The following is a 27,489-nucleotide window of genomic DNA, read 5'->3' as shown; positions in this document are numbered from 1 at the left end:
CCCAGACTTAAAAAAAAAAACCTTGCTCAGGTGCCGCCCCCCGCATCCTGGTGCCCTAGGCACGTGCCCTCACGTGCCTAGTGGCAAATACGGCCCTGGTCACACTAGACCAATTATAGGGTATTCTTTCCACTCTTTTATATGTGCTAGTGATCGTACCACATGCGAATATATGGATGAGTGTTCAACTAATGTGGTTTAAAAGACACCAAGTTATTGAATTACTTTGTGGCAATCATTATGTTTTTCAGGTGAATTGTAAATTGTGTCTTTATCATCTGATCTGATGACATAGAACATAATTACAAAATACTCTTTCTATTGGTGACAAGATTATTATCTGTTTCTTTCAGACTTTGCCTTCCTCTCTTTAGGGCCTAATGGGGTAAGATAGGATGAGTCACCATCCGAGCGGGGGCGCCATTGTGCAGGTGTAGGGTTCCAACCTTCGCAGCAAAGTAGGGCTATATTAGGCAATTTCTAGGGTGAATCAATCCCTCATATCTTGTACAGTTGATTTTGGTTAGATGAATATTTCTGGCCATATGAGCTAAAACGGTTTTCCTTTTTAACATATCATTAATAAAGGTGATGTTTTATATATAAAAATATTTTACTTAATAGTGTTTGTCAGTGATACTGTAATGAAGCAGTACAAAATACATTTTCATAAACAGTCAATTTCAATACATTTATTAAGGAAACACTACAGTACTGCAAACAATTTATAACCAAAACAGGAAAGAAAACAGTGTCCATGCCCTCAAATAAAAACAAGGTTCACTTCCAGAGGATGTTCTGAATGACACAACTGTAGGTCTTCTACTGCGGAAAAAATACAGATATTTTGCACACAAATTATAAATATTTCTGGAAGTTTTATTTCAGTCATCAATCACAATAATCAATAACATCATCCAAAGTGATATTGTTCTTGCCACATAGTTCAAGGTGATAATTATTACCGTAATAGAAACTTATTACCGATACTGAAACTAAAATCAGTAAGCAAGTAGGAGTAGCAATAGTGATAGATATATACACAGTGGATTGTGAAAGTATTCACCCCCATGGCTTTTTACATATTTTGTTTCATTGCAACCTGAGTTTAAATGTTTTTGTAACCCGATCTGTGTATGATGATGCCTCAGCACTAAATGGTCTCAGTTTGTGGAGTGAGAAAAAAATAGGGATACATTACATTTATGGGATCAAATAACTAAAAATGTATTCACCTCTTTTGCTATGAAGCCCCCTTAAAAAATTTCAAGTGCAAGCAATTACCTTCATATGTCACATGTTTAGTGAAAGGAAGTCCCCCTGTGTGCAATGTAAGAGTCACATGGCCTGTCAGTATATACTGTACACACCTTTTCTGAAAAACCACAGAGGCTGCAAAACCATTAAGCAAGAGGCATCAGTAACTAAACAACACCAAAAAGACCAAGGAGATCTCCAAACAAGTCAGGAACCAAGTTGTTGAGAAGTACATGTCAGGGATGAGTTATAAAAAAATATCTCAATCTCTGATGACCTCCTGGAGCACCGTCAAATCCATTATCATCAAATGGAAAGATTTGTTGTTTGCTTCATAAAAAAAAGGAAAACCAAATGTTGACAGTTGAAGGCAGGACCTGATGTAAACCCTCAAAAAAAATTGTGAAATTCCAGGTTGTGAGGTAGCAAAACACAAAAAATGCCAAAAGGTGCAAATACTTTTGCAAGCCACAGTATATATATAAAATATGTAAGGCTGTATTCACACTGTGCTTGGGTCATACATTCAGTGTACATGATTGAAGTGTAGTACCAAACATATACAACTGTTTTTCTGTATACATCAGCCATAGAATACCATTCTAGAAAATGTACATTGTGCAGTATATATGTATCCTGTTGTATTGAACAACATAGCTAACTACACTTCTGAACACATTAGAAAACATAGACATATAATGGCCAAAAAGGCAGCACGTCTTGCAGCACGTTTGGAAAATAGTAATGTATATGCACTGACGGTGTTTTCTGGGAATATAAAAAAATAAATTACCAAGAAAATGTAATTCTAAATCTTTTGCAAAAAACCTATAAAAAGAAACTCATACTTGTTTTATCAAGGTCAGTAATCACTAGAATGTTAATAGTGGATATTGTGATCATCTGGAGATACCAGGAGTGCTGAGGCTAGAAAGAGGCTGCTCACACGGCTGTCCATCCTTCCTGGATGCTGAGCCGCTGCTGTGAGCTGGCGATTTCAGGTCACAGCAGCGGAACTTCTCACTGCACATGCTCTTTGGCAGCTGTCCTATTACTAGTCTAAGACAGGTGTCTGTCAATGTAACAAGACTTCCAGTTCTATAGTGATTACCTCCCTAGACAAAACAATCGAGATTTTCTAATTTAAGGTATTTAAGAATATTTTTTAGAATGACACTCCCTTTAGTTATTTATTTTTTATATTCCCAGAGAACAATTTGAAATAAATGTCAGGTGGGTTTTCCAATGTATACCCTAAATGGAGACGCCAATCACTGTGAACTGAGCGTACAGGCCCCCCACATACATTAAACTAATGTCACCTCAATATTGATGGGTTAGGCTAACAATCGAAAACGTATGAGGACGCCGGCAGATTGATGGGGAGATGTCGAATTGTCGATTGCCAATCGCATTGTTCTCCTGGAGATAACCCATTGATCAACATGTCAACATGGCTTTCTCATAGAGAACACAGGAGCACGCGGTTGAATGAGAACTCCTGTGCATGGGAAAGTCAGCTGTGATGGCTGTCGGCTGAAGCATAAGTTGGCCGACAGTCATCTAATGTGTATGGCTTCAGAAAATGATAGTATTTGTTATGTAGCATATTGTAAATAGTTGTGCACCACTCCTACCATAATTTGCATCACTGTTTGTATTTTGGGGCAAACATTATTTTAATAAATATAGCACACAGATCTTCATAAGTAATTGGGCCATTTTTACTTTACTGTACAAAGTTTGATACAAGAGTTTTTAGACAAAATTACTCCATCAATTCTTGTATGCAGGACTAATGTGACAAGAAGACCAGTTACACGGTCCTTGACTAGCACTGAAAACTTTGTATTTCTACTTGAAATCTCTGATATTTACAAACCGTGGGTCACAAATTTGCTCCAAAATGAATACAAAATACTGTTACAAACGTTTGGTTCGTGGTACTCATCTCCAACTAGTATACAAGGAGTCATTTCTTAAAGAAACACTTGTCTCGAAAAGGCATATTCAACTAGAATCTAGAACAGTTACAGCCATTAGAGTAGTCATGTTGTCATACTATTACTAGCAATGCTAATTATGCTGCAGCACCGTCTGAGCTCTGAGATAAGAGGATTGCGGGAGGCCGGGGGAAGTAGCCATCAATGTCTGTATTACTGCCTGAAAATCTGGAAAACGTAAAATCCAGTGGCAAATCTGAAAAAAAGAAGAAACAAACAAATTATTCTTGCAAAATCATTTTCAGAAATGTGTGTATATAACTATCAAGGTAGTATTTTTGGCACTGGTGAATGGTCACAACAATGACTATGCTTGAGTTAAAGTTCTTTTAAAGGGGTGTTCCTATCTTGTAAATTGATAGCTGCATATAGCTAGGTCCTAGAGGCTGGACCCTCACTGATCCTGAGAATGAAAGGCAACAAAGCTGGTGCAGTCCTATGCAGAATCTTCTTCACTGCTTGTCACGCAGGTTGGCATTATATGGGAGGCGAGCGGCATCACTCTGTGGGTAAGATATTGGGGGAGACACAGTGCAACACTAGTGTGGCAACCCCTTCTCAGATTCACAAAGTGATGGTAAATCCATGTGTTAGGACTACTGATGAGCGAGTGTACTTGTTGCTCGGGTTTTCCAGAGCACGCTTGGGTGGTCTCCGAGTATTTATGACTGCTCAGAGATTTAGTTTTCCTTGCCGCAGCTGGATGATTTACGGCTGCTAGTCAGCCACAGTACATGTGGGGGTTGCCTGGTTATTAGGGAATCCCCACATGTAATGAAGCTGTCTAGTAGCTGCAAATCATCCAGCTGCGGCAAGGAAAACTAAATCTCCGAGCACTAACAAATACTCGGAGATCACCCTAGCGTGCTCTGGAAAACCTGAGCAACGAGTATACTTGCTCATCACTAGTTATGACATCAGATTACTCGATATAATTACCCATTTTAATAAATATACGGGGGGGGGGGTGCCTTCTTCAATATTCACCTCAGCTATAGGCAGGTTTGTATATGTCTATCTCATATATTTATGGCGGATGTTCAAGATATTGCAGGGCTGTTCCACATAAGCAAATAGAACAACACTACAATATCTTGAGCGTTTGCTATAAAACATACAAGTTAAAGTATGAACCAGCCTGCAGCCGAAATAAACATTTAAGAGGCCTTGATACTTGCTTGATTAACGCACCTTTTCAACGGGCTGATTGGGTGGGATGCCCATTGTTGAACCACCACTCATGTAACTTTATTAGCTTATTTAAAGGGGTTGTTTCCTTTTATTAAAAGCTAATCTTCGGTTATAGAGAGACAAACCGCGCTGTACTCACCTTCCCTGGGACAACTGGCAAGGCTCCTGGTATCTATGGCGCCAATGTAACATTGACAGCAGGCACTCAGTAAGCTCAGCAGAATGGGAACGCCATGCTCAGAACTGCTGAGCTCACTGATTGGCGGCCACGCTGTCGGTGTGACATCAGCGCCACAGAAAATGGCAGACACCGGGAGCAGCGGTGAAACTCACCGGTGGACACAGAGAAGGCGAGTACCATGCAGTTTCTTTCTATAAGTAGCCTGTAGCCAGGGATTAAAGAAAGTTTGTCATCAACAGAAACACTATTATCTGCAGATATTGGGTTAATCTACAGGTAAACAGCATTAACCCCTGAGTATTTATCTAACTGGAAGCACCGGCTACAAAACAAGAAAGTTGTTCTAATCATGTTGTTATCTCCGTGTAAGAACTTTCTCCAAGTCCCCGGGGCAGTACAGGGGAGTGATTATGTCAACACTCAGTATATTGGGAGCGCGGCTGTGCGTCTGTTGCCAGTAATACTGGGTAGCCATTGAAGAGACATTTGGGGGGCTATGCTACTGTTTGTACTACTGGGTTGAAAGGGGGTCCTCACTGCTACTACTACTATTGGTGTAACTATGCCATACCCTTGTCTGATTTCAGCTTATCATCAAGAGCTCTACATTTTAAATATACCACATAGTAATACATAGTATTATCACCTAATTACTGATATTTGACAACAGGCAATTATTTCTATTTCACTAAAAGCGTCCATCATAGAGTAGCTTGTTAAGATGCCAATGTGTCATGATTCTCAATGGCGAGAGAACATAGCCCAGCATATATAAGAACTAGCCCTTGGAAGATGGAATCTAAACTGACCATGAACTAAACCTGCCGCACAATTAACAGTGGCCGGGTAGCGTGCCTACGTTTTATCCCTAGACGCCCAGCGCCAGCCGGAGGACTAACTAATCCTAGCAGAGGAAAATACAGTCCTGGCTCACCTCTAGAGAGATTTCCCCAAAAGGCAGACAGAGGCCCCCACATATATTGGCGGTGATTTTAGATGAAATGACAAACGTAGTATGAAAATAGGTTTAGCAAAATCGAGGTCCGCTTACTAGATAGCAGGAAGACAGAAAGGGCACTTTCATGGTCAGCTGAAAACCCTATCAAAACACCATCCAGAAATTACTTTAAGACTCTAGTATTAACTCATAACACCAGAGTGGCAATTTCAGATCACAAGAGCTTTCCAGACACAGTAACGAAACAGCAGCTGTGAACTGGAACAAAATGCAAAAACAAACAAGGACGAAAGTCCAACTTAGCTGGGAGTTGTCTAGTAGCAGGAACATGCAAAGAAAGGCTTCTGATTACATTGTTGACCGGCATGAAACTGACAGAGGAGCAAGGTTATATAGAGACTCCCACATCCTGATGGGAACAGGTGAACAGAGGGGAAGATGCACACAAGTTCAATTCCACCAGTGGCCACCGGGGGAGCCCAGAATCCAATTTCACAACACCAATGGAGACATAAATAGAAATAAATTGATAAATAATAAATACATTGGATACGTTTTTTTCCTAGAGTTTTTGTAGTAAGCGTTATTAATAGAAGGATATTACAGAGGATCCACCACTAAAAAATCTCTGCGTGAACATAGCCAAAAGAACCAGGACATAATATCCCATACCTTAGTTTTTGAGAATTGTCAAATCTATTGCTCAATGGCGACAAATATCATTTGGATTTTATCAACAGAAATAAATACATTTCTGAGCTTAGACTGACGGTTATGTAATTCTGCATTGTAGACTCACATCTGTTTTATAAATAAGCCCACACGCTTTAAACACATATCCAGTCCCCACATATTTGTACCACTGCTTTTATAAGATTATTGAAATGACTGCTCCATATTCCTACCAGATTGTTGTACCCTAATCCATCAGCACGTTATACTACTGGAGTAGTAGAAAAAATGCTGCTGTCAAAATTTGATATTAAAGCAATATGCAGAAAAAGAAGGTTACATAATGTGAGCAATGTATGTAAATTACGAGAAGAGTCATGATCTCATGAAGCAACTACTGGTACTCCTTGCTTTGCTGTGCATGCTCTTCTCCATGCCACCTGACTCTTCTCCAGTAATTGAGTGTGAAAAAGACCAACGCTTTGAAAAGACCATGATTTATGTAGAGCCTATCTATGACAGATTTTCAGTTCCATCACATATAGAAAAGCATGCCTCAATCTAGCACTTGTTTCAAATATCTGACTTTATTCAAAACTTCAATAAAAACCATACGCTTACACCTTTCATAAAGTTCACTTTTTAAAACCAAAAGGAATGAAATGCATAAGAGTACTTAAGACACTCACTATGCAACTTGTTCTTATTACAAATCCCAATTACGGCCCAAAAGTAATAATACAGGCACTTCCATACAGTAACATAGACCTACAAAGAAAGAAAAGCTAAAGCCCAATCAAATAAAACAAATATTAACAGAAGACAAAAGACACACATGTATATTAAATGGAAAAACAAATGCAGCGTTTGCTAAAATACTCAGAAAACTAATTGCAACCATCTGCCCTGCTTTTTCTATGCGATACCATACTACTAAATACACTACTTGCACACCCCAAAAAGTCATTTTCCTAAGAAATGTATTCAAGATCACGTTGCAAAAAATAAGTACACCTCAATGAAAGTCTAAGGCTGGTTTCAGACTTGCATTTAGCAGGGCTGCGGACGGCAGCCTTCTTCCTCACTGAAGCCCCACCCACTGCCGCGCCTCTTCCTTCAGCTCCGCCTAAGTCTGTATGCGTCCTGCATACCCTATCTTTAACATTGGGTACGCAGGCCATGCAGATGCCTCCGCATGCGTCATTTTGATGCTGCGCTGACCTGCGTCGAACGCAACATGTTGCATTTTGTTGCGATCAGTGCATCGGCAAAACGACGCATGTGGAGGCATCCAAATACATCCACATGGCCTGCGTACTCATTGTTAAAGATAAGGTATGCAGGACGCATGCAGACGTAAGGAAGAGGCGTGGCAGTGGGTGGGGCTTAACTGAGGAAGAAGGCTGCCGTCCGCAGCTCTGCCGAACGCTAGTGTGAAACCAGCCTTAGGGTATGTGCACACGTTGCAGATTTGCCTGTGGAATTTTCTGTGCAGATTCTGTATATCTTGGCAGAAAACGCAGATAAAAATCTGGGCATTTTTGATGCGGATTTTCATGTGTTTTTTCATGCGGATTTGTATCAATTTTTGCAACCTAAATAAAGATCTATTATTTAACAAAAAAAGAATTGTGATGTCATGTCTTTGTCCAACCTCTTATTTTACATACTCCATTGAAAAATAATGTTTACACACACACACAGACAGACAGACAGATGATAGATAGATAATACCAAGGCCGATGTTTAGTAATGAACCTAATAAAATGCTACATAAATAGTTAAATAAAGACACACAAAAAATCTGCACGCAATATATTTAATTTAAAAAAAAAGTGAAAAAAATGGAATGGGCTCCAGCGCAATTTTCTGCTCCAGAGAGGGAAAGCCGATGGCTGGGGGTCCATGTTTCTAGCGTGGGAAGGGGGTAATACCCATGGAGCTTCCCACGCTATGAATATCAGCCCGCAGCTGTATAATTAGCTTTTACAGGCTATTAAAATATGGGACTCCCCCAAAAAAAGATGTGGGGTCCCCCTATAATTAATAGCCAGAAAGGCTATGCAGACAGCTGTGGGCTGATATTCATAGCGTAGAGAGGGGCCATGGATATTGCCCCCCCTCCCCGGCTACAAATACCAGCTCCCAGCCACCCCAGAAATGGCGCATCTAAAAGATGCACCAATTCCGGCACTTAGCCTCTCTCTTCCCACTGCCCTGTAGCGGTGGCATATGGGGTAATAATGGGTTAATGTCACATTTGATTGTAAGGTGACATTAAGCCCGGTTAGTAATGGAGAGGCATCAATAAGATTATCCATCCACCATCCATTACTAATCCTATAGTAGTGAAAGAATTAAATACACAGCCAGAAAAAGTATTTTAATATTCTTAATTTCATCATACTTACAACCACGCCTAATTCCCCGAAGCAATCGATCACCTGCAAAAAATAAAAAATAATAAACCAACAGTATACTCCCTGTTCCGATGCAGTCCAATTAATAACGAGTGTCCCACAACGATCTCCCCTATAGAACAGTGACATCGGGTGATGTCACTGCTCTACAGGGCCTCCCACGATGCACTGACAGGAGATAATGGCTCCTGCAGTGCATCACTTAAGAGGTTACCTGAGTTCAGGCTCACTTTATGGCAATGCTGCGTGGGAATTCTCTCACACAGCACTGCCGGTGAGAGAATGAACTAGGGTGACCTCTCTCCCGGCAGCAGGATAAATAGCGGAGGATTACGTCCAACTGTCAGTCCATCGCGGAGGCCCTGTAGAGCACCGACATCGCCCGATGTCACTGTTCTACACAGGAGATCGTCATGGGACACTCGTTATTAACTGGACTACGGCGGAAAGGTAAGTATAGGTTGGTTTATTTTGTTATTTTTATTACAGGAGATTGAGGGCTTCAGGGAGTAGGTGATTGGCAAGTATGTACTGTATGTTATATGTACTGTCTGTAATGTGTGTCCTGTATGTCTGCTGTATGTTCTGTATGGTTTTGCTTTTGTTGTAATACTGAACACATGCATTTTCTGATGGGACTACTTTCCCATCATCGGCAATGCTGTCACTGTGAGCATTTATACCCGGATGGGATCAGTATTTTACTTAGTAATTGATATGGTTTGTGGACTATATCTGTTATGATCCTCAGTGGCTTAGGATCACAAATCTAACCAGCAAGTAGAAGATAATAGGACAAGCTCTGGGGATGTGGTAACTGGACTGACCGCAAAACCTGATCCTAACCGCACACACTAAAGGTAGCCGTGGAACGTTTCCTGAAATCCTAGACGTCTCTTCACGGCCTGAGAAACTGACTACCCCTAAAGAGAAAGTAAAGACCTCATTTGCCTCAGAGAAATAACCCCAGAGATATAGAAGCCCCCCACAAATATTAACAGTGAGTTAAGAGGAAAAGACAAACGCAGAGATGAAACAGGTTAAGCAAATGAGGCCCGCTAACGCTAGATAGCAGAAAATAGCAAGGGATCTGTGCGGTCAGTAAAAAACCCTATGCAAAAATATCCACGCAGAGAATGCGAGAACCCCCACACCAACTAACGATGTGGGGGGAGCAACTCAGCACCCCAGAGCACCAGCAAGCAGGGAAATCACATATTAGCAAGCTGGACAAAACCCATCATATACTAGGAAACATCTTGAACACAGATGAGCAAAAATAAGCAAACAAAACTTAGCTTCTCTTGGAGAGACTGAGCTTCTCTTGGAGAGACTGATAACGGATGTAGACAGGAGCAATCAGAATAGCACTGAATACAACAACAACAGGCAAGGAATGAAGGACCAGGTGGATTAAATAGGAAACCTAACTAGCAGATGACGAGACAGCTGATCCCAGCCAGAACCTGCAAAATAACAAAAAGAGCCACCAGGGGGAGCCAAAAGAGAGAACTCACACAGTACCACTCACGACCACAGGAGGGAGCCCGGAAACAGAGTTCACAACAGTACCCCCCCCCCTTGAGGAGGGGTCACCGAACCCTCACCAGAACCCCCAGGGCGATCAGGGTGAGCCACATGGAAGGCACGAACCAAATCGGCCGCATGAACATCAGAGGCGACAACCCAGGAATTATCCTCCTGACCATAGCCCTTCCACTTAACCAAATACTGAAGCCTCCGTCTTGAAATACGAGAATCCAAGATCTTCTCCACCACGTATTCTCCCTCAACCAGCACCGGAGCAGGAGGCTCAACAGAAGGAACCACAGGCACCACATACCTCCGCAACAAAGACCTATGGAACACATTATGGATGGTAAACGATGCCGGGAGGTCCAAACGAAATGACACAGGGTTGAGGATTTCCAAAATTTTATAAGGACCGATAAAACGAGGTTGAAACTTAGGAGAAGAAACCCTCATAGGAACATAACGAGAAGACAACCACACCAAATCTCCCACACGAAGTCGGGGACCCACACAGCGACGACGGTTAGCAAAGCGCTGAGCCTTCTCTTGTGACAACGTCAAATTGTCCACCACATGGTTCCAAATCCGCTGCAACCTATCCACCACAGAATCCACCCCAGGACAGTCAGAAGACTCAACCTGACCCGAGGAAAAACGAGGATGAAAACCAGAATTACAAAAAAAAGGCGAAACCAAAGTAGCCGAACTAGCCCGATTATTAAGGGCAAACTCGGCCAATGGCAAAAAAGTCACCCAATCATCCTGGTCAGCAGAAACAAAACATCTCAAATAAGTTTCCAAGGTCTGGTTAGTTCGCTCGGTTTGGCCATTCGTCTGAGGATGGAAGGCCGACGAAAAAGACAAATCAATGCCCATCTTAGCACAAAAGGACCGCCAAAATCTGGACACAAACTGGGATCCTCTGTCAGACACAATGTTTTCAGGGATGCCGTGCAGACGAACCACATTCTGAAAAAATAACGGAACCAAATCGGAGGAAGAAGGCAACTTAGGCAAGGGCACCAAATGGACCATTTTAGAAAAACGATCACAAACCACCCAGATGACAGACATTCTCTGAGAGACCGGAAGATCCGAAATAAAATCCATGGAAATATGCGTCCAAGGCCTCTTAGGAACCGGCAAAGGCAAAAGCAAACCACTGGCACGAGAACAGCAAGGCTTAGCCCGAGCACAAATCCCACAGGACTGCACAAAGGAAAGCACATCCCGCGACAAGGAAGGCCACCAGAAGGATCTAGCCACCAAATCTCTGGTACCAAAAATCCCAGGATGACCCGCCAACACTGAAATAACTCTGCTGGTCCATCTATCTGGGACAAACAGTCTCTCTGATGGACAACGGTCAGGTCTATCCGCCTGAAATTCCTGTAACACCCGTCGCAAATCTGGGGAAATGGCAGACAAAATCACTCCCTCTTTGAGGATACCAACCGGCTCAGAAACTCCAGGGGAGTCAGGCACAAAACTCCTAGAAAGAGCATCAGCCTTCACGTTCTTTGAACCAGGAAGGTACGAGACCACGAAATCGAAACGTGAGAACAACAACGACCAACGAGCCTGTCTAGGATTCAACCGCTTGGCCGACTCAAGATAAATCAAATTTTTATGATCAGTCAAGACCACCACACGATGCTTAGCTCCCTCTAGCCAGTGTCGCCACTCCTCAAATGCCCACTTCATTGCCAACAACTCCCGATTACCAACATCATAATTTCGCTCAGCCGGCGAAAATTTTCTTGAAAAGAAGGCACATGGCTTCATCACAGAGCAATCAGAGCTTCTCTGTGACAAAACAGCCCCTGCTCCAATCTCAGAAGCATCAACCTCGACCTGGAAGGGAAGAGAGACATCTGGCTGACATAAAACTGGAGCCGAAGAAAACCGGCGCTTCAGCTCCTGAAAGGCCTCAACGGCCGCAGGAGACCAGTTAGTCACATCAGAACCCTTCTTGGTCAAATCCGTCAAAGGTTTAACCACACCAGAAAAATTAGCAATGAAGCGACGGTAAAAATTAGCAAAACCCAAGAACTTCTGAAGACTCTTAACCGATGTAGGTTGAGTCCAATCATAAATAGCCTGGACCTTGACTGGGTCCATCTCAATAGAAGAAGGAGAAAAAATAAAGCCCAAAAAGGAAACTTTCTGGACTCCGAAGAGACATTTGGAACCCTTCACAAATAAGGCATTGGCACGCAGGACCTGAAATACCATCCTGACCTGCTTCACATGGGATTCCCAATCATCTGAAAAGACCAAAATATCATCCAGATACACAATCATAAATTTATCCAGATATTCTCGGAAGATATTGTGCATGAAGGACTGAAACACAGAAGGGGCATTAGAAAGTCCAAAAGGCATCACCAAGTACTCAAAATGGCCTTCGGGCGTATTAAATGCTGTTTTCCATTCATCGCCCTGTTTTATACGCACAAGATTATACGCACCGCGAAGATCTATCTTGGTGAACCAACTAGACCCCCTAATCCGAGCAAACAGATCAGACAACAATGGTAAGGGATACTGGAATTTGACCGTGATTTTATTTAGAAGGCGATAATCTATACAGGGTCTCAATGAACCATCCTTCTTGGCCACAAAAAAGAATCCCACACCAAGAGGGGACGAGGAGGGGCGAATATGTCCCTTCTCCAAAGACTCTTTTACATAGCTCCGCATAGCGGCATGCTCTGGTACAGACAAATTAAACAGTCGTCCCTTAGGGAACTTACTACCAGGAATCAAATTTATAGCACAATCACAATCCCTATGAGGAGGTAGGGCACTGGATTTGGGCTCATCAAATACATCCTGGTAGTCCGACAAAAACTCAGGGACTTCAGAAGGAGTAGAGGAAGCAATCGACACCAAGGGAGCATCGCCATGAACTCCCTGGCAACCCCAACTCAACACAGACATTGCTTTCCAATCCAGGACTGGATTATGAGCCTGCAACCATGGCAGACCCAACACGACAACATCATGCAAATTATATAACACAAGAAAGCGAATCACCTCCTGATGTGCAGGAGTCATACACATGGTCACTTGAGTCCAGTATTGAGGTTTATTCTTGGCCAATGGTGTAGCATCAATTCCCTTCAATGGAATAGGGAACTGTAATGGCTCAAGGATAAAACCACAGCGCTTGGCAAATGACAAATCCATCAGATTCAGGGCGGCACCTGAATCTACAAAAGCCATAACTGAGTAGGATGACAGAGAGCAAATCAAAGTAACAGACAAAATGAATTTAGGCTGTACAGTACCAATGGTGGCAGATCTAGCGAAGTTTTTTGTGCGCTTAGAGCATGCTGAGATAACATGAGCAGAATCACCACAGTAAAAGCACAACCCATTCTGACGTCTATGATTTTGCCGTTCAATTCTGTTCAGAATCCTATCACATTGCATAGACTCAGGTTTCTGTTCAGAAAACACCGCCAGATGGTGCGCAGGTTTGCGCTCCCGCAAACGCCAATCAATCTGAATGGCCAAAGCCATTGACTCATTTAGACTCGCAGGCGTGGGGAACCCCACCATAACATTCTTAATGGCTTCAGAAAGACCTTCTCTGAAATTTGCAGCCAGGGCACACTCATTCCATTGAGTAAGCACCGACCATTTCCAAAATTTTTGACAATACACCTCAGCTTCATCCTGACCCTGAGAGAGAGCCAGCAAGGCCTTTTCTGCCTGGTTCTCAAGATTAGGTTCCTCATAAAGCAATCCAAGCGCCAGAAAAAACGCATCCACATTCAGCAATGCAGGATCTCCTGGCGCCAGGGAGAAAGCCCAATCTTGCGGGTCGCCACGTAACAGGGAGATAACAATTCTAACTTGCTGAGCGGAATCACCAGAGGAACGAGGTCTCAAAGAAAGAAATAATTTACAATTATTCTTAAAATTCAGAAACCTAGATCTATCTCCAGAAAAAAACTCAGGAATAGGTACTTTTGGCTCAGACATAGGACTGTGAACAACAAAATCCTGAATGCTTTGCACCCTTGCAGCAAGATGATCCACACTAGAAGTCAGACTCTGAATATCCATGTCTGCAGCTGAACTCAAAGCCACCCAGAGATTAAGGGGAGGAGAGAAGCAGGACACACTGCAGAGCAGAAAAAAAAAAAAAAAAAAATTGAACTCAGGATTTCTCTTATCCCACTTTTGCGATGCATTTAACACTTTGGGCCTGTTGTACTGTTATGATCCTCAGTGGCTTAGGATCACAAATCTAACCAGCAAGTAGAAGATAATAGGACAAGCTCTGGGGATGTGGTAACTGGACTGACCGCAAAACCTGATCCTAACCGCACACACTAAAGGTAGCCGTGGAACGTTTCCTGAAATCCTAGACGTCTCTTCACGGCCTGAGAAACTGACTACCCCTAAAGAGAAAGTAAAGACCTCACTTGCCTCAGAGAAATAACCCCAGAGATATAGAAGCCCCCCACAAATAATAACAGTGAGTTAAGAGGAAAAGACAAACGCAGAGATGAAACAGGTTAAGCAAATGAGGCCCGCTAACGCTAGATAGCAGAAAATAGCAAGGGATCTGTGCGGTCAGTAAAAAACCCTAAACAAAAATATCCACGCAGAGAATGCGAGAACCCCCACACCAACTAACGATGTGGGGGGAGCAACTCAGCACCCCAGAGCACCAGCAAGCAGGGAAATCACATATTAGCAAGCTGGACAAAACCCATCATATACTAGGAAACATCTTGAACACAGATGAGCAAAAATAAGCAAACAAAACTTAGCTTCTCTTGGAGAGACTGATAACGGATGTAGACAGGAGCAATCAGAATAGCACTGAATACAACGACAACAGGCAAGGAATGAAGGACCAGGTGGATTAAATAGGAAACCTAACTAGCAGATGACGAGACAGCTGATCCCAGCCAGAACCTGCAAAATAACAAAAAGAGCCACCAGGGGGAGCCCAAAGAGAGAACTCACACAGTACCACTCACGACCACAGGAGGGAGCCCAGAAACAGAGTTCACAACATATATCCTTAAGTGATCACTGATCTGAATACTGGTTATTATACTATCTTATGGCTCTTGTGCAATTCCCCCTCTCAGTATTAATTATGGAATAGGAACACAGCACAAGTGTCCCCCCTGGTTAGGGCGCTCAGGTTTTTCTGTAATTTGCACATTTTTTACTTTTTTAAACTTTTTACTATGTATTAATAAAGTATGATCATTTTAGATTACTATTCTGGTTCTCTTCATTCGGCCCTTTATTTGATAAGTCCGGAATTGTGTTTATCTGTTTTTGAAGTGCCTGCCACTTTTTATTTTTAAGACAACTCTTGTGTGTATTGAGCAGAGATGATGAGTGCAATATATTAAGAGGACAAACAGTTTGATGGAATTGCTTCTTTAAGTGAGCTACATATCTAGAATACCATTTTTATGCAATTTGGGTTGATTGTGTCAAAGAAGTTTCACTGTATTCAAGTATAGTATAAACCAAGATTTGGAGGATCATACTCATTCTTATTTAGCCGTTTCCATTACTTAATGTATGATAGTTCATGGGACTTTACATAATGCCACAAATAAATAGCTCTTCATGTTCTCTAATATACAGGGTGGGCCATGTATATGGATACACCTAAATAAAATGGGAATGGTTGGTGATATCAACTTCCGGTTTGTGGCACATTAGTATATGGGAGGGGGAAAACTTTTCAAGATGGGTGGTGACTATGGTGGCCATTTTGAAATTGGCCATTTTGGATCCAACTTTATTTTTTCCAATGGGAAGAGGGTCATGTGACACATCAAACTTATTGAGAATTTTGCAAGAAAAACAGTGGTGTGCTTGGTTTTAACGCAGCTTTATTCTTTCATGAGTTTTTTACAAGTTTCTCTTTCTTTACAGCCATTGACATGTCACAGAGGTTAACACGTGAGGAACGGATAGAAATTGTGTTGATGTCTGGTGAACGCAGTACCCGGGTCATTGCAGCAGATTTCAATGCAATACACCCTACAAGACCACCCATCTCCCATGCTACAGTTAGCAACTGTTTGCCAAATTTCGTGAAACAGGTTCAGTGTTGGATTTGCCAAAATGTGGATGTAACAAAACTGTCACTAATGAAGAAACATCAGTGGCTATCCTAGGTTCTTTCAGCAAGAGCCCACAGCGTAGCACTGCCCGCATGTCACTAGACAGTGGCATCAGTCGAACATCCCTTCGGTGGATATTAGATACTCACAAATGGCACCCTTACACAATCTAGCTGCTGCAGCATCTCAACGAGGATGATCCAGATCAGCACGCTGAATTTTCAGAATGGGCAAAACAAAAATTGGAAAAGGACCCTCAGTTTACACAATTGTCAACTGTCTATGCTGTGAAGATACGAGATGTGCAGCATCTGAAACAATAGATACTGGAAGCCTGTGCTAGCATTTCTTCTGCGGTGTTGCTATCAGTGTGTCGAGTGGGAGAAGCGGGTGGCATTGACAATCCAACACAATGGGCAGCATTTTGAACACATTTTATAAGCGGTCATAAACTTGTAAATAACTCATGAAAGAATAAAATTACGTTAAAACCAAGCACACCATTGTTTTTTTTGTGAAAAAGGTGTATCCATATAAATGGCCCACCCTGTACAAATGCCCTATTCAAATGTACTCTAGACATATAGAATAATCAATACCACAGAAATATTAATATGTTGGTAATCGTAATAGAGTAATTTATGTGCAGTAATACAACACAATAAATAAAAAATATGGATATACTTACCTTACGACGGCCCCCGGGGTTCTCCCGGCCGTCAGTGGTGCATGCGGCGGCTTCCGTTCCCAAGGATGCATTGCGCGCCGCGAAGGACCTTTGTGATGTCGCGGGGGCCGTCGGAAGGTAAGTATATCCATATTTTTATTCTTTTTTTTTTTTTACACGAAGATGGATCCCAGGGCCTGAAGGAGAGTCTCTTCTCCTTCAGACCCTGGGAACCATCCGGGAACGCTCCCTGCACATGCCGTACCCAGCGTATAAGACGACCCCCGACTTTTGAGAAGATTTTCAGGGGTTAAAAAGTTGTCTTATACGTCGGGAAAATACGGTATATACAATTTTATAATGTGTTTTAGGTAATATCTATTCTCTCCAGACATTAGTGCGTATTATTTGTCCAGTGTTTTGCTTTTTCCATTTCTGCATGGTTTGCCTCCATCTCCAACAAAAAATTTTTATGAAGCTGTTTTTTATTATAAATAAATAAAGATTGTCATTTTATGATTCCTGTCTGGAGGACCTTTGTTCTTTCATATTTGTCTAAATCACGGCCCTCCACGTTTAATTATTGGGGCATCTTTTTCATTGTTACAATAAATAGGAACTATCACGTAAAATTAAAATAATCTTACGATCAATTCTTGTAATTCGTCTATATGGGCATGCAGGTCATAGGAAGCTAAATAAAATGATACTTTAATACATGTGATCCGATGTCTTATTCCACAGAAAACCATGTAAATGAGCTGTTCAGGACTAAGGGCCGGACATTGATTTGAATGAGAAGGTTATAAGGTGGTTACCAGTGTGATGTGTAATGGCCGCTCTCTGCTCTCCTGATCTCACTTCAGAGCTGTGTGTGATTGTACCTGACACATCTGCAGGTTCCTCTCAGCTTCCATCTCACAAGCAGCCAGTGTTACAGCTGTGTCACCGCTGTGCTCTGCTTTACGGCCGGCACTGACACATTCAGTGCAGGAAGCTCTAGCAGCAGCGCGGATGCCGGGGGACGTGACAGACATCAGAAGGTGAGTATGTACTGTTTTTTTTTTACTTTTACAATGGTAACCAGGGTAAATATCGGGTTACTAAGCGCGGCCCTGCGCTTAGTAACCCGATATTTACCCTGGTTATCATTGTAAAACATTGCTGGCATTGTTGCTTTTGCTGTCAAACACAACGATACACGCCAATCTGACGACCAAATAAAGTTCTGGACTTCTAGCTCCGACCAGCAATATCACAGCAGGATCCAGATCGCTGCTGCATGTCAAACACAACGAGATCGCTATCCAGGACGCTGCAACGTCACGGATCGTCGTCGTTCTCGCTGCAAAGTCGCTTAGTGTGAAGGTACCTTTAGTTACATGTCTCACACTGATAACACCTGCTTTTATTTAAAGTAAGCTCTGAAGGCAGATTCTCATGGAGATCAGTGTCCGGCCAATAGTTCTTAACAACTCATTTGAATATAACAAAAATGTGCATTTCTGTGGAATAAATCATCAGATCGCTGATAACAAGGTATCAGTTTATTCAGCTTCCTATGACCTACATGCTCATATAGACGGCTTAGGAGGGATGATCCTACTTAGAGACTCCTTTTAACTATACATCCCTTCAAACAATACTACAATATATATTACCCTGATGCTTTCATAAATTATACATTTTCTCTACATATTAAACAAACATGAGCAGCCATATAACTGATATATGGATGATGATATATGTATAACTGTCACATCAATAAATGGAACAGTGTAATCAATCAATTATTTCCAGTTGTAAATATGGGTACACACAGAAGCTGAAAACACAGTTCCAACTCATAAAATGACATCCATGAGCTCTTCAGTACTGTAAACAGACGTGCTGCTGCTAAAGCCTATTTTTCTGTATAAAATGTAGTATTGACGCAGTCTGACCCCAAGACCTTCACCAATAAACAGGATGAAGAAAGGACCATAGCACTTGCTTTTTCATGACATACATATATATTTTCATGAACTTGGTGATACTTCTATTTTAATGTGGTACAGTTGTGGCCAAAAGTATTGACACCCCTGCAATTCTGTCAGATAATACTCAGTTTCTTCCTGAAAATGATTGCAAACACAAATTCTTTGGTATTATTATCTTCATTTAATTTGTCTTAAATGAAAAAACACAAAAGAGAATGAAGCAAAAAGCAAAACATTGATCATTTCACACAAAACTCCAAAAATGGGCCAGACAAAAGTATTAGCACCCTCAGCCTAATACTTGGTTGTACAACCTTTAGCCAAAATAACTGCGACCAACCGCTTCCGGTAACCATCAATGAGTTTCTTACAATGCTCTGCTGGAATTTTAGACCATTCTTCTTTGGCAAACTGCTCCAGGTCCTTGATATTTGAAGGGTGCCTTCTCCAAACTGCCATTTTTAGATCTCTGCACAGGTGTACTATGGGATTCAGGTCTGGACTCATTGCTGGCCACCTTAGAAGTCTCCAGTGCTTTCTCTCAAACCATTTTCTAGTGCTTTTTGAAGTGTGTTTTGGGTCATTGTCCTGCTGGAAGACCCATGACCTCCGAGGGAGACCCAGCTTTCTCACACTGGGCCCTACATTATGCTGCAAAATTTGTTGGTAGTTTTCAGATTTCATAATGCCATGCACACGGTCAAGCAGTCCAGTGCCAGAGGCAGCAAAGCAACCCCAAAACATCAGGGAACCTCCACCATGTTTGACTGTAGGGACCGTGTTCTTTTCTTTGAATGCCTCTTTTTTTTCTCCTGTAAACTCTATGTTGATGCCTTTGCCCAAAAAGTTCTACTTTTGTCTCATCTGACCAGAGAACATTCTTCCAAAATGTTTTAGGCTCTCTCAGGTAAGTTTTGGCAAACTCCAGCCTGGCTTTTTTATGTCTCGGGGTAAGAAGTGGGGTCTTCCTAGGTCTCCTATCATACAGTCCCTTTTCATTCAGACGCCGACGGATAGTACGGGTTGACACTGTTGTACCCTCGGACCGCAGGGCAGCTTGAACTTGTTTGGATATTAGTCAAGGTTCTTTATCCAACATCCGCACAATCTTGCGTTGAAATTTCTTGTCAATTTTTCTTTTCCGTCCACATCTAGGGAGGTTAGCCACAGTGCCATGGGCTTTAAACTTCTTGATGACACTGCGCACGGTAGACACAGAAACATTCAGGTCTTTGGAGATGGACTTGTAGCCTTGAGATTGCTCATGCTTCCTCACAATTTGGTTTCTCAAGTCCTCAGACAGTTGTTTGGTCTTCGTTCTTTTCTCCATGCTCAATGTGGTACACAAGGACACAGGACAGAAGTTGAGTCAACTTTAATCCATGTCAACTGGCTGCAAGTGTGATTTAGTTATTGCCAACACCTGTTAGGTGCCACAGGTAAGTTACAGGTGCTGGTAATTACACAAATTAGAGAAGCACCACATGATTTTTCGAACAGTGCCAATACTTTTGTCCACCCCCTTTTTTATGTTTGGTGTGGAATTAAAAAGAATTGTCCTAAAGCCAAATTGGATATGTGTTTTTTCATTTAAGACAAATTAAATGAAGATAATAATACCAAAGAATTTGTGTTTGCAATCGTTTTCAGGAAGAAACTGAGTATTATCTGACAGAATTGCAGGGGTGTCAATACTTTTGGCCACAACTGTATGTCTGACACTTGCATTATTGATTTCTGACTGTCAGTGACATTTCTGTGTTGCCAGCTTATACGTACATGCAAGTCCGTATTTGCCACTAGGCACTGGAGGACTGATGTAGGGGCTGCACCTGAGTCGAAATAAAAAAAAAATAAAAAATTAAATCTCCTTACCTCATCCAGACTCTTTAAAGGAAACCTGTCAGCAGGATTGTGCTCAGTAACCTACACACAGTGTCAGGGACCTGCCCCCTCTTTTACATACTGAAAATAATGTGTTTTTTTTTTACATTCACATTCAGCAGGCAGGCTCCTGCGCTGTAGCATGATTGCATGCATAATGTTCAAGTAATTATTTTATTTGGTGATAAACATGTATTCAGAAAAAAAATGATCTCTCAAAATGCCGTCGGCCGCGCCATATTATCTATCGGAAATCTGATAGATGCTACTGCGCAGGTGCCGCCAGCGCCATTTTGCTAGAGGAAAAAAAAATTGTCTTCACCAAGATGGCCCCGGCGGTGCCTACACAGTAGTATCTATTGGTGATCTGAAAGATTATGTTCATTATATAGCTACATTTTTTTTTTAGCTCTATATGCATTTCTTATTTTCTTAAAGGATTTTTCCAACTGCATCATTATTAATGATCAATCCTTAAAGGCAACCTGTCATCAGGTTTTTTCCATATAAACTGAAGCATTCACCTTTAATGCCTCTTTTACAACAGTCTAGTAAGCTGTATATAGCCTCTTCTCCCCAACCTCTTCTGCACATATCAGAAAATTGAATACCATACTGATCATGCAGCAATTAAGCAGCACATACAGCTCTGGCAAAAATTAAGAGACCACCACATCAAAACCCTGTGATGGCAGCCCAATCTCCAGACCTGAACCCCATTGAAAACCTCTGGAATGTAATCAAGAGGATGATGGAAAGTCACAAGCCATCAAACAAAGAAGAACTGCTTAACTTTTTGTGCCAGAATCAGTGTGAAAGACTGGTGGAAAGCATGCCAAGACGCATGAAAGCTGTGATTAAAAATCATGGTTATTCCACAAAATATTGATTTCTGAACTCTTCCTGAGATAAAACATTAGTATTGTTGTTTCTAAATGATTATGAACTTGTTTTCTTTGCATTATTTGAGGTCTAAAAACTGTTTTTTTTTTTGTAATTTTGACCATTTCTCCTTTTCAGACAAAAAAAATACTAAATTTATTAATTGGTACGCAAGTTGTCAGAAGTTTATAGAATAAATGAAAAATTTACATTTAACGCAAAAATATATCTATAAAGAGAAAAATCAGACAAACTGAACATTTTGCAGTGGTCTCTTAATTTTTGCTAGAGCTGTAGATCAAGAAGTGTTAAGCAGTCACAAATTTAAATAATTTTATATTTGTTGAAAAAAAGTACGGTAAGTAGGAAAATAACAAACAGTTGATGTTAAAAAGGGGTGCCTCAAAACGTAAAACACAAAGAGGAGAGACAACTGCAGTAATGGAACACCATTGCAGAAATATCTATGCCCTATCTTATAATTAAGACAGGTATCCAGACTATACACTTAGATTGCAGAGAGAAAACGTTCTGACTAAGTCAGAAAATACCTTTTCTAATCATCACATATGGCAAGCTCTGGTCTGATGGGCGATGCTGGTCTTGCTTTGGCATCTCCTCTATCCACGCAATCGTCGTTCTCCTGCCGTGCTTTATGTAGATGACATGCTCTAAGTCATCCACACAGCGCCCCCAATTTCGCTTCTGATCAGGTGTATTTCACTCTGTCCTGCTGAGGGGAGAGGAAAGTCCTATAATTTGCATGTGCCGCGAGAGGCCAATGACCGGAAGTAAAACCAGACCAGGCGCATTACCGTACTTTGCTGTGCCCTCGGCAGGACAGTGCGCAATGCGCCTGTGCAGGAGCGAGATTGGAGGCGCTGTGTGGATGATGTAGTACGCGTTATCAACATGAAGCACGGCAGGAGGACGGCGATTGCGGGGATAGAGGAAGCGCCAAAATAATATCAGCAATGTGCATTGAAACCAAAGAAATAGAGGATTATACAAGGTATTTTTGGGATATACAGATGGAATTGGGGACTTAGATACTGCTTGCTAGACTGCTGTAAAAAAAAGTATTAAACGCTTAGTTTCTATTGGGAACACCTGGATGGGTTTAGACCATGTTACATCTGCAGTGGCGAGGCTAGCGTCCTTGCTGGTCAGTGCACTAGCCAGGTTTCATAGAGGTGACAGTCAGGGACTAGGCACATGATGGTGGCTTGGGGAAGGACCCGAATAGGGCATTAGGGAAGCTTAGAGACAGGCACAGGTTGGTGTCAGGTGGTGTTCCATCCCCTGCTCCCTACAGTTAGGGACTTTCTCTCCTTTTTCCATCCCTTCTTATTTATATGTTGTGTCATCCACCACACTTACCTGTGTCTGAGCGTGACAGATGGACTTCAGCGCACACGTTCGCTCTGTGGGTATCATTATAGTCTATGGCCCCATCAGCATACGTTCGAACCCTGTTCGGCAGGGATCCAGATATAAGTCCCGAAAGGACCCACGAAGAAAAGCGCAATGTGAAAGCACCCCAACAGACCGTGTGGAGGTGCGATAGACTGCTAAATGCTAAATCTACCTTCCCCTCCTTGCACTCACATTGTGCCCTAACCAGGCAAAGATGCTTTTCATGTCCTGGGGAGACTGGATAGCTTGCTCATTAAAGTTGTAAAGCCTCGTTTTAGTTTTTAGCAAAAATGCAAGGAAAATATTTTTGTTCAAATTTTTTAGGCAATTCTTTGAAAACTTCACAGAAAAAAGTACATGTAAACAACGAAAACATAAAACTCACCTATTCCTAATGTAAATCTTACCTTAGAGTTGAAAATACTGTACTTAAGGGGGTTATCCAGGACTATTTAATTTTTTTTTACTACGGGTCTAAGCACTAACAGGCAGGCAATTGCTAATCACCTGCACAGAGCGGTGATAGAGCGCTCCTGCCAGCGATTAAGCGGCTTATGCTGACATCATGTCAACAGAGCAGCGGCTCCTCTTCTGCTTTGTTGACATTGTGCTAACATTATGCTGATTGACAGCCAGTTTTGCGCTGTCTATCTGCGAGGAGCCGCCTGTCAATCAGCAAGACTTCGACAGTCATGGAAGAAGAGATGTTCTGTTGACGGCCAGGGACTGAAGGTGGAGACCTTAATCCATGCTTACACTGAGCTACTGAAACAGCGCCCCCACAGGGCAATGCTTGCAGTGACAAAAAGATTCGCTCAGCTTGGTTATATTTCCTACAAACACTATGTCCCTATAGAAACTGTATATGCAGCTGAATTATGATCCGTCTGTGGTCACCATGCAGCGAGAGGTCTTGTGTTTGAGCATAATTAGAAGTCTCTTGCTTTTTATCCGTTTAGACTTTGTATTACCTTACAGAGTTGCCCCTGATTCCTAACTTCAGTATCCAAAACAGTTAATGGACACTATAAGGCACCCCTCCCTGAAACTTTAGGTTCCAGTTGTGATGTGAAGGTGGCTGGGGGAATAGGGTTCCTTCCGTGGTCGTGACATTTTAGCATAACTCCTTCTTTCTGCAGCTATAAGTGGTGTCTGCTGTTTCAGATGTGCTCCATCAAAGAAAAATAGCTACTGTGGCATATTTATGGAGAACAGAAGCCATATTTTTCTAACCTTTACAACCCCTTTACCTTACAAAGCATAGCCATCACAAAGATCCAAGTGCTTACCTAAAATTGCCGTGATGCTTGGGATAGCTATGGTGCTGTAATTCCTAATACTGGAACAGCACCATGTCAGATTTGGTGTATCCTGAGAGCTCTTAGCTCCAGCAATGCAGTCTGCAAAGTAGGATCCCCATTTCTTCGACATAGAATCATTTTCTTCTACTGGAAGGCTCTAAAATAAGAAACAAAATGACTTGGTTCTTCATATGATGTACTGTGGAATATAAGCCGAGTGTTACATCAATTGTGGGCACCTCTGTTTAGTGGTAGACAGCTGCAAATCACATAGCTAGAAATATAGTCAAACAATAAGATGTTATCCTCCTGCATTACTAGGTAAAACTTAGAAGCTTACTGTATACATTTATGCACTGAACTTAATAATGAGTACTATGCGCAACTCCTGGTAGCCAGAATTTTATAATCTAACTTCATATAGATGAGAGGCATTTTGAGCTCTGTATGAGCAAAATTAAATCCTGACTTCTTCAAAAATCGAATCCGAAATAACTCAACACAACATATTATAGGACTATAGGGGTTTTTAAAAAATAAACTGTGATTTACTCACCCCCTTCAGGTCCATAACTGAGTAAACGCTGCTGTTCCAGGTGTCTGCTATTGTATGCAGCACTGAAGTCACATCGACAGTGCTGCAGCCAATATGTGAGTTCAGTGAGACTGCCTGAGTTGACGGCTCAAGCCGCCAAGCTCACCGGTTGGCTGAAGAGTTGGTGACGTCAGCGCCAGAGACCATGACAGACACCAGAAGCAGTGTCAGTGACTTGGTGCTGGACTCACTGAGTAAAAAAAAGTTAGTTTTTTTAAGAAAAAACTTCAGTTGGGGGACAAGGGTTTTCCAAAACTGGAAAACTCCTTTAGGCCGGCGTCACACTACCGTAGAATATGGCTGAGTACTATGCGAGAAAGCAAAGCACTCGGCCCCGTGTTAATCTATAGGGCAGCTCACATCACTGTTTCTTTATTCAGCCGTATTAAGCGTGCGTGTAAAATCTCAGCATGCTACGATTGTCACAGAGATTCGGCTGAGATTTGACAAAGCAAGCCTATGGATGCGAGTAAAAAAATCGCCTCACCTCAGCGGTGCCACAGGCTGATCACCTCCATGCCTCGCAGCATTCATGCAGTAATTGATGCTAAAGCATTGAGTGCCTTTACTGAATATACATTTCAGTAGGCCAACATTTCAGATTTTAAAATCATTTTTCAAACTGGTGTTATAAAGTATTATAATTTACCTACATAATGACTTTTGAGTTTTCATTGGCTGTAAGCCATAATCATCTATATTAACCCTTGTCAGGCTGCATAATTTTACAACCTTAACAGGCTGCATAGGTACAATTGTACCTTCACATATACCTCCACTGTGGGAAGACTTTACTTGGTTTCAGAAACTAAAGTTCATTCAGCTACAAATGTTATGCTGATATCTATTGTTCAGTGTTGTTACTGGTCACTTATGTTGCTGTCAATTAAGTTAATTCAAACTGGGAGTGGCTTCTACTTGTCTTCCTGCCTCCCTCCTCTCATTAGCCATTTTGCTGTTCATCTCATTGCTGTGAGCACACATTTCTAGGCTTGTGAAGTCTTCAATTTCTTGGAAACGAAGGTAGGAAAGTCTCACAGCATCTAACAGCCAGTTATACCTTTATTCTCATTATGTGGGGACAGAACAGTCAAATTGTCTTTCAGCCTGGACTTGGCTTACATATATTTTGTATGAAACATCACTATAGGTATAATTTTTATACGAAAAATGGATAATAATTAGTATCTACATATTGTTTTACGATGTTTTATTTATATTCAGCACAAAATACGAAGCCAAAATTCATCTAGCAAGTCATCATGAGTGATAGTAATGCTGGATCTAGTTTCCGCCATAATCCAAGAAAACGTGTTTGCAGGTTAGTATAATTTTGTGAAAAGCCAATAATGTAGTATTTCGGAAAATTATTTATTTTACATTTTTTCATATTTACAGATTTACGTCTGACGAAATAATGCGAATGCTAGAAGAATCTGATTCTGAGCATGAGGATGAACCATATGTTGCATCTGATGATGAAAACTATGTACCACAAGTGGATGTTACTGAAGAAGATTCAGACATTGAACAAGAAATGGTCATAGAGCATGAAAATGAATACGAATCAGACGAAAGTGTTGAGGATGATTCTGTGCCTCAAAGTGCAGGCGACATTTGGACTGCTAAGGATGAAACTCAATGGTGCAGTAATCCACTGCCAAATGCACAAACAAAATCTCGTAATGTCCTACGACAAAGAGGTGGCCCTGCAGCAATCAGCAACCTATATACAGCAAAAGAGCTATTCAAGTCCATCATGACTCCCGAGATGTGTGACATCATATTACGGGAAACGAATCGAAAGGCCAAGAGAGTTTGTGATGCTTACAACAACGAACTGGTACAACGTTTTCCTGATTCTTCCAAACGGCCACCACAAAAAACATTCAAGCAATTTACTGAAACTGAACTTCATGCATTTTTGGGCATACTGATTGCTGCTGGTGTGCACAGAGCCAACAAAGAGAATCTGGAGGAAATGTGGAATGTTGCTGCTCTGCCTCTTATACGTGCAGCCATGTCTCGTGACCGCTTCAAGATGATACTCAGATTTATCAGGTTTGACAACGAAAATACACGTGCAGAACGTGTGCAAACAGATAAAGCTGCACCAATACGGGACATCTGGACAATGCTGAACAGTAATCTGGAGAGAGCCTACAAGCCATATCATTGTATCACCGTCGACGAGCAATTATTTCCATTTAGAGGTCATACTAAATTTACCCAGTATATACCTTCAAAACCAGCTAAATATGGCATAAAGATTTTCTGGGCTTGTGACTCATCAAATGCCTACCCTTTACAAGGTCAGCTCTACACTGGGAAACCAACTGATGGTCCTCGACAAGTAAACATTGGAGAACGAACAGTATTGGACCTAGTGAGCTCGTATAAAGGCTCTGGAAGAAATGTCACCACCGATAACTTC

The 27,489-nt window shown here is 41.7% G+C and overlaps 1 protein-coding gene across 1 annotated transcript in view; it reads right to left on the bottom strand.

The window, feature by feature from the left end:
* Positions 1-677: 677 nt before the first annotated feature.
* The window catches only part of NT5DC1 (5'-nucleotidase domain containing 1), a 397,045-nt gene continuing 370,233 nt past the window's right edge, over positions 678-27,489 (bottom strand). Inside the window, exons 11-12 of the mRNA XM_077289501.1 lie at positions 24,449-24,617; positions 678-3,456 (exon numbers count right to left, since the gene is read on the bottom strand). Coding sequence (XP_077145616.1) covers positions 3,338-3,456; positions 24,449-24,617 — 288 coding nt within the window. The 3' untranslated portion in view covers positions 678-3,337. The remainder of the gene's footprint in view (positions 3,457-24,448; positions 24,618-27,489) is intronic.

The sequence above is a fragment of the Ranitomeya variabilis genome, chromosome 2 (assembly GCF_051348905.1).
Source record: "Ranitomeya variabilis isolate aRanVar5 chromosome 2, aRanVar5.hap1, whole genome shotgun sequence".
In the NCBI taxonomy this organism is placed as follows: Eukaryota; Metazoa; Chordata; class Amphibia; order Anura; family Dendrobatidae; genus Ranitomeya; species Ranitomeya variabilis.
The sequence above is the reverse complement of the archived record's forward strand: the minus strand, read 5'-3'. Positions and strand labels throughout refer to the sequence as shown.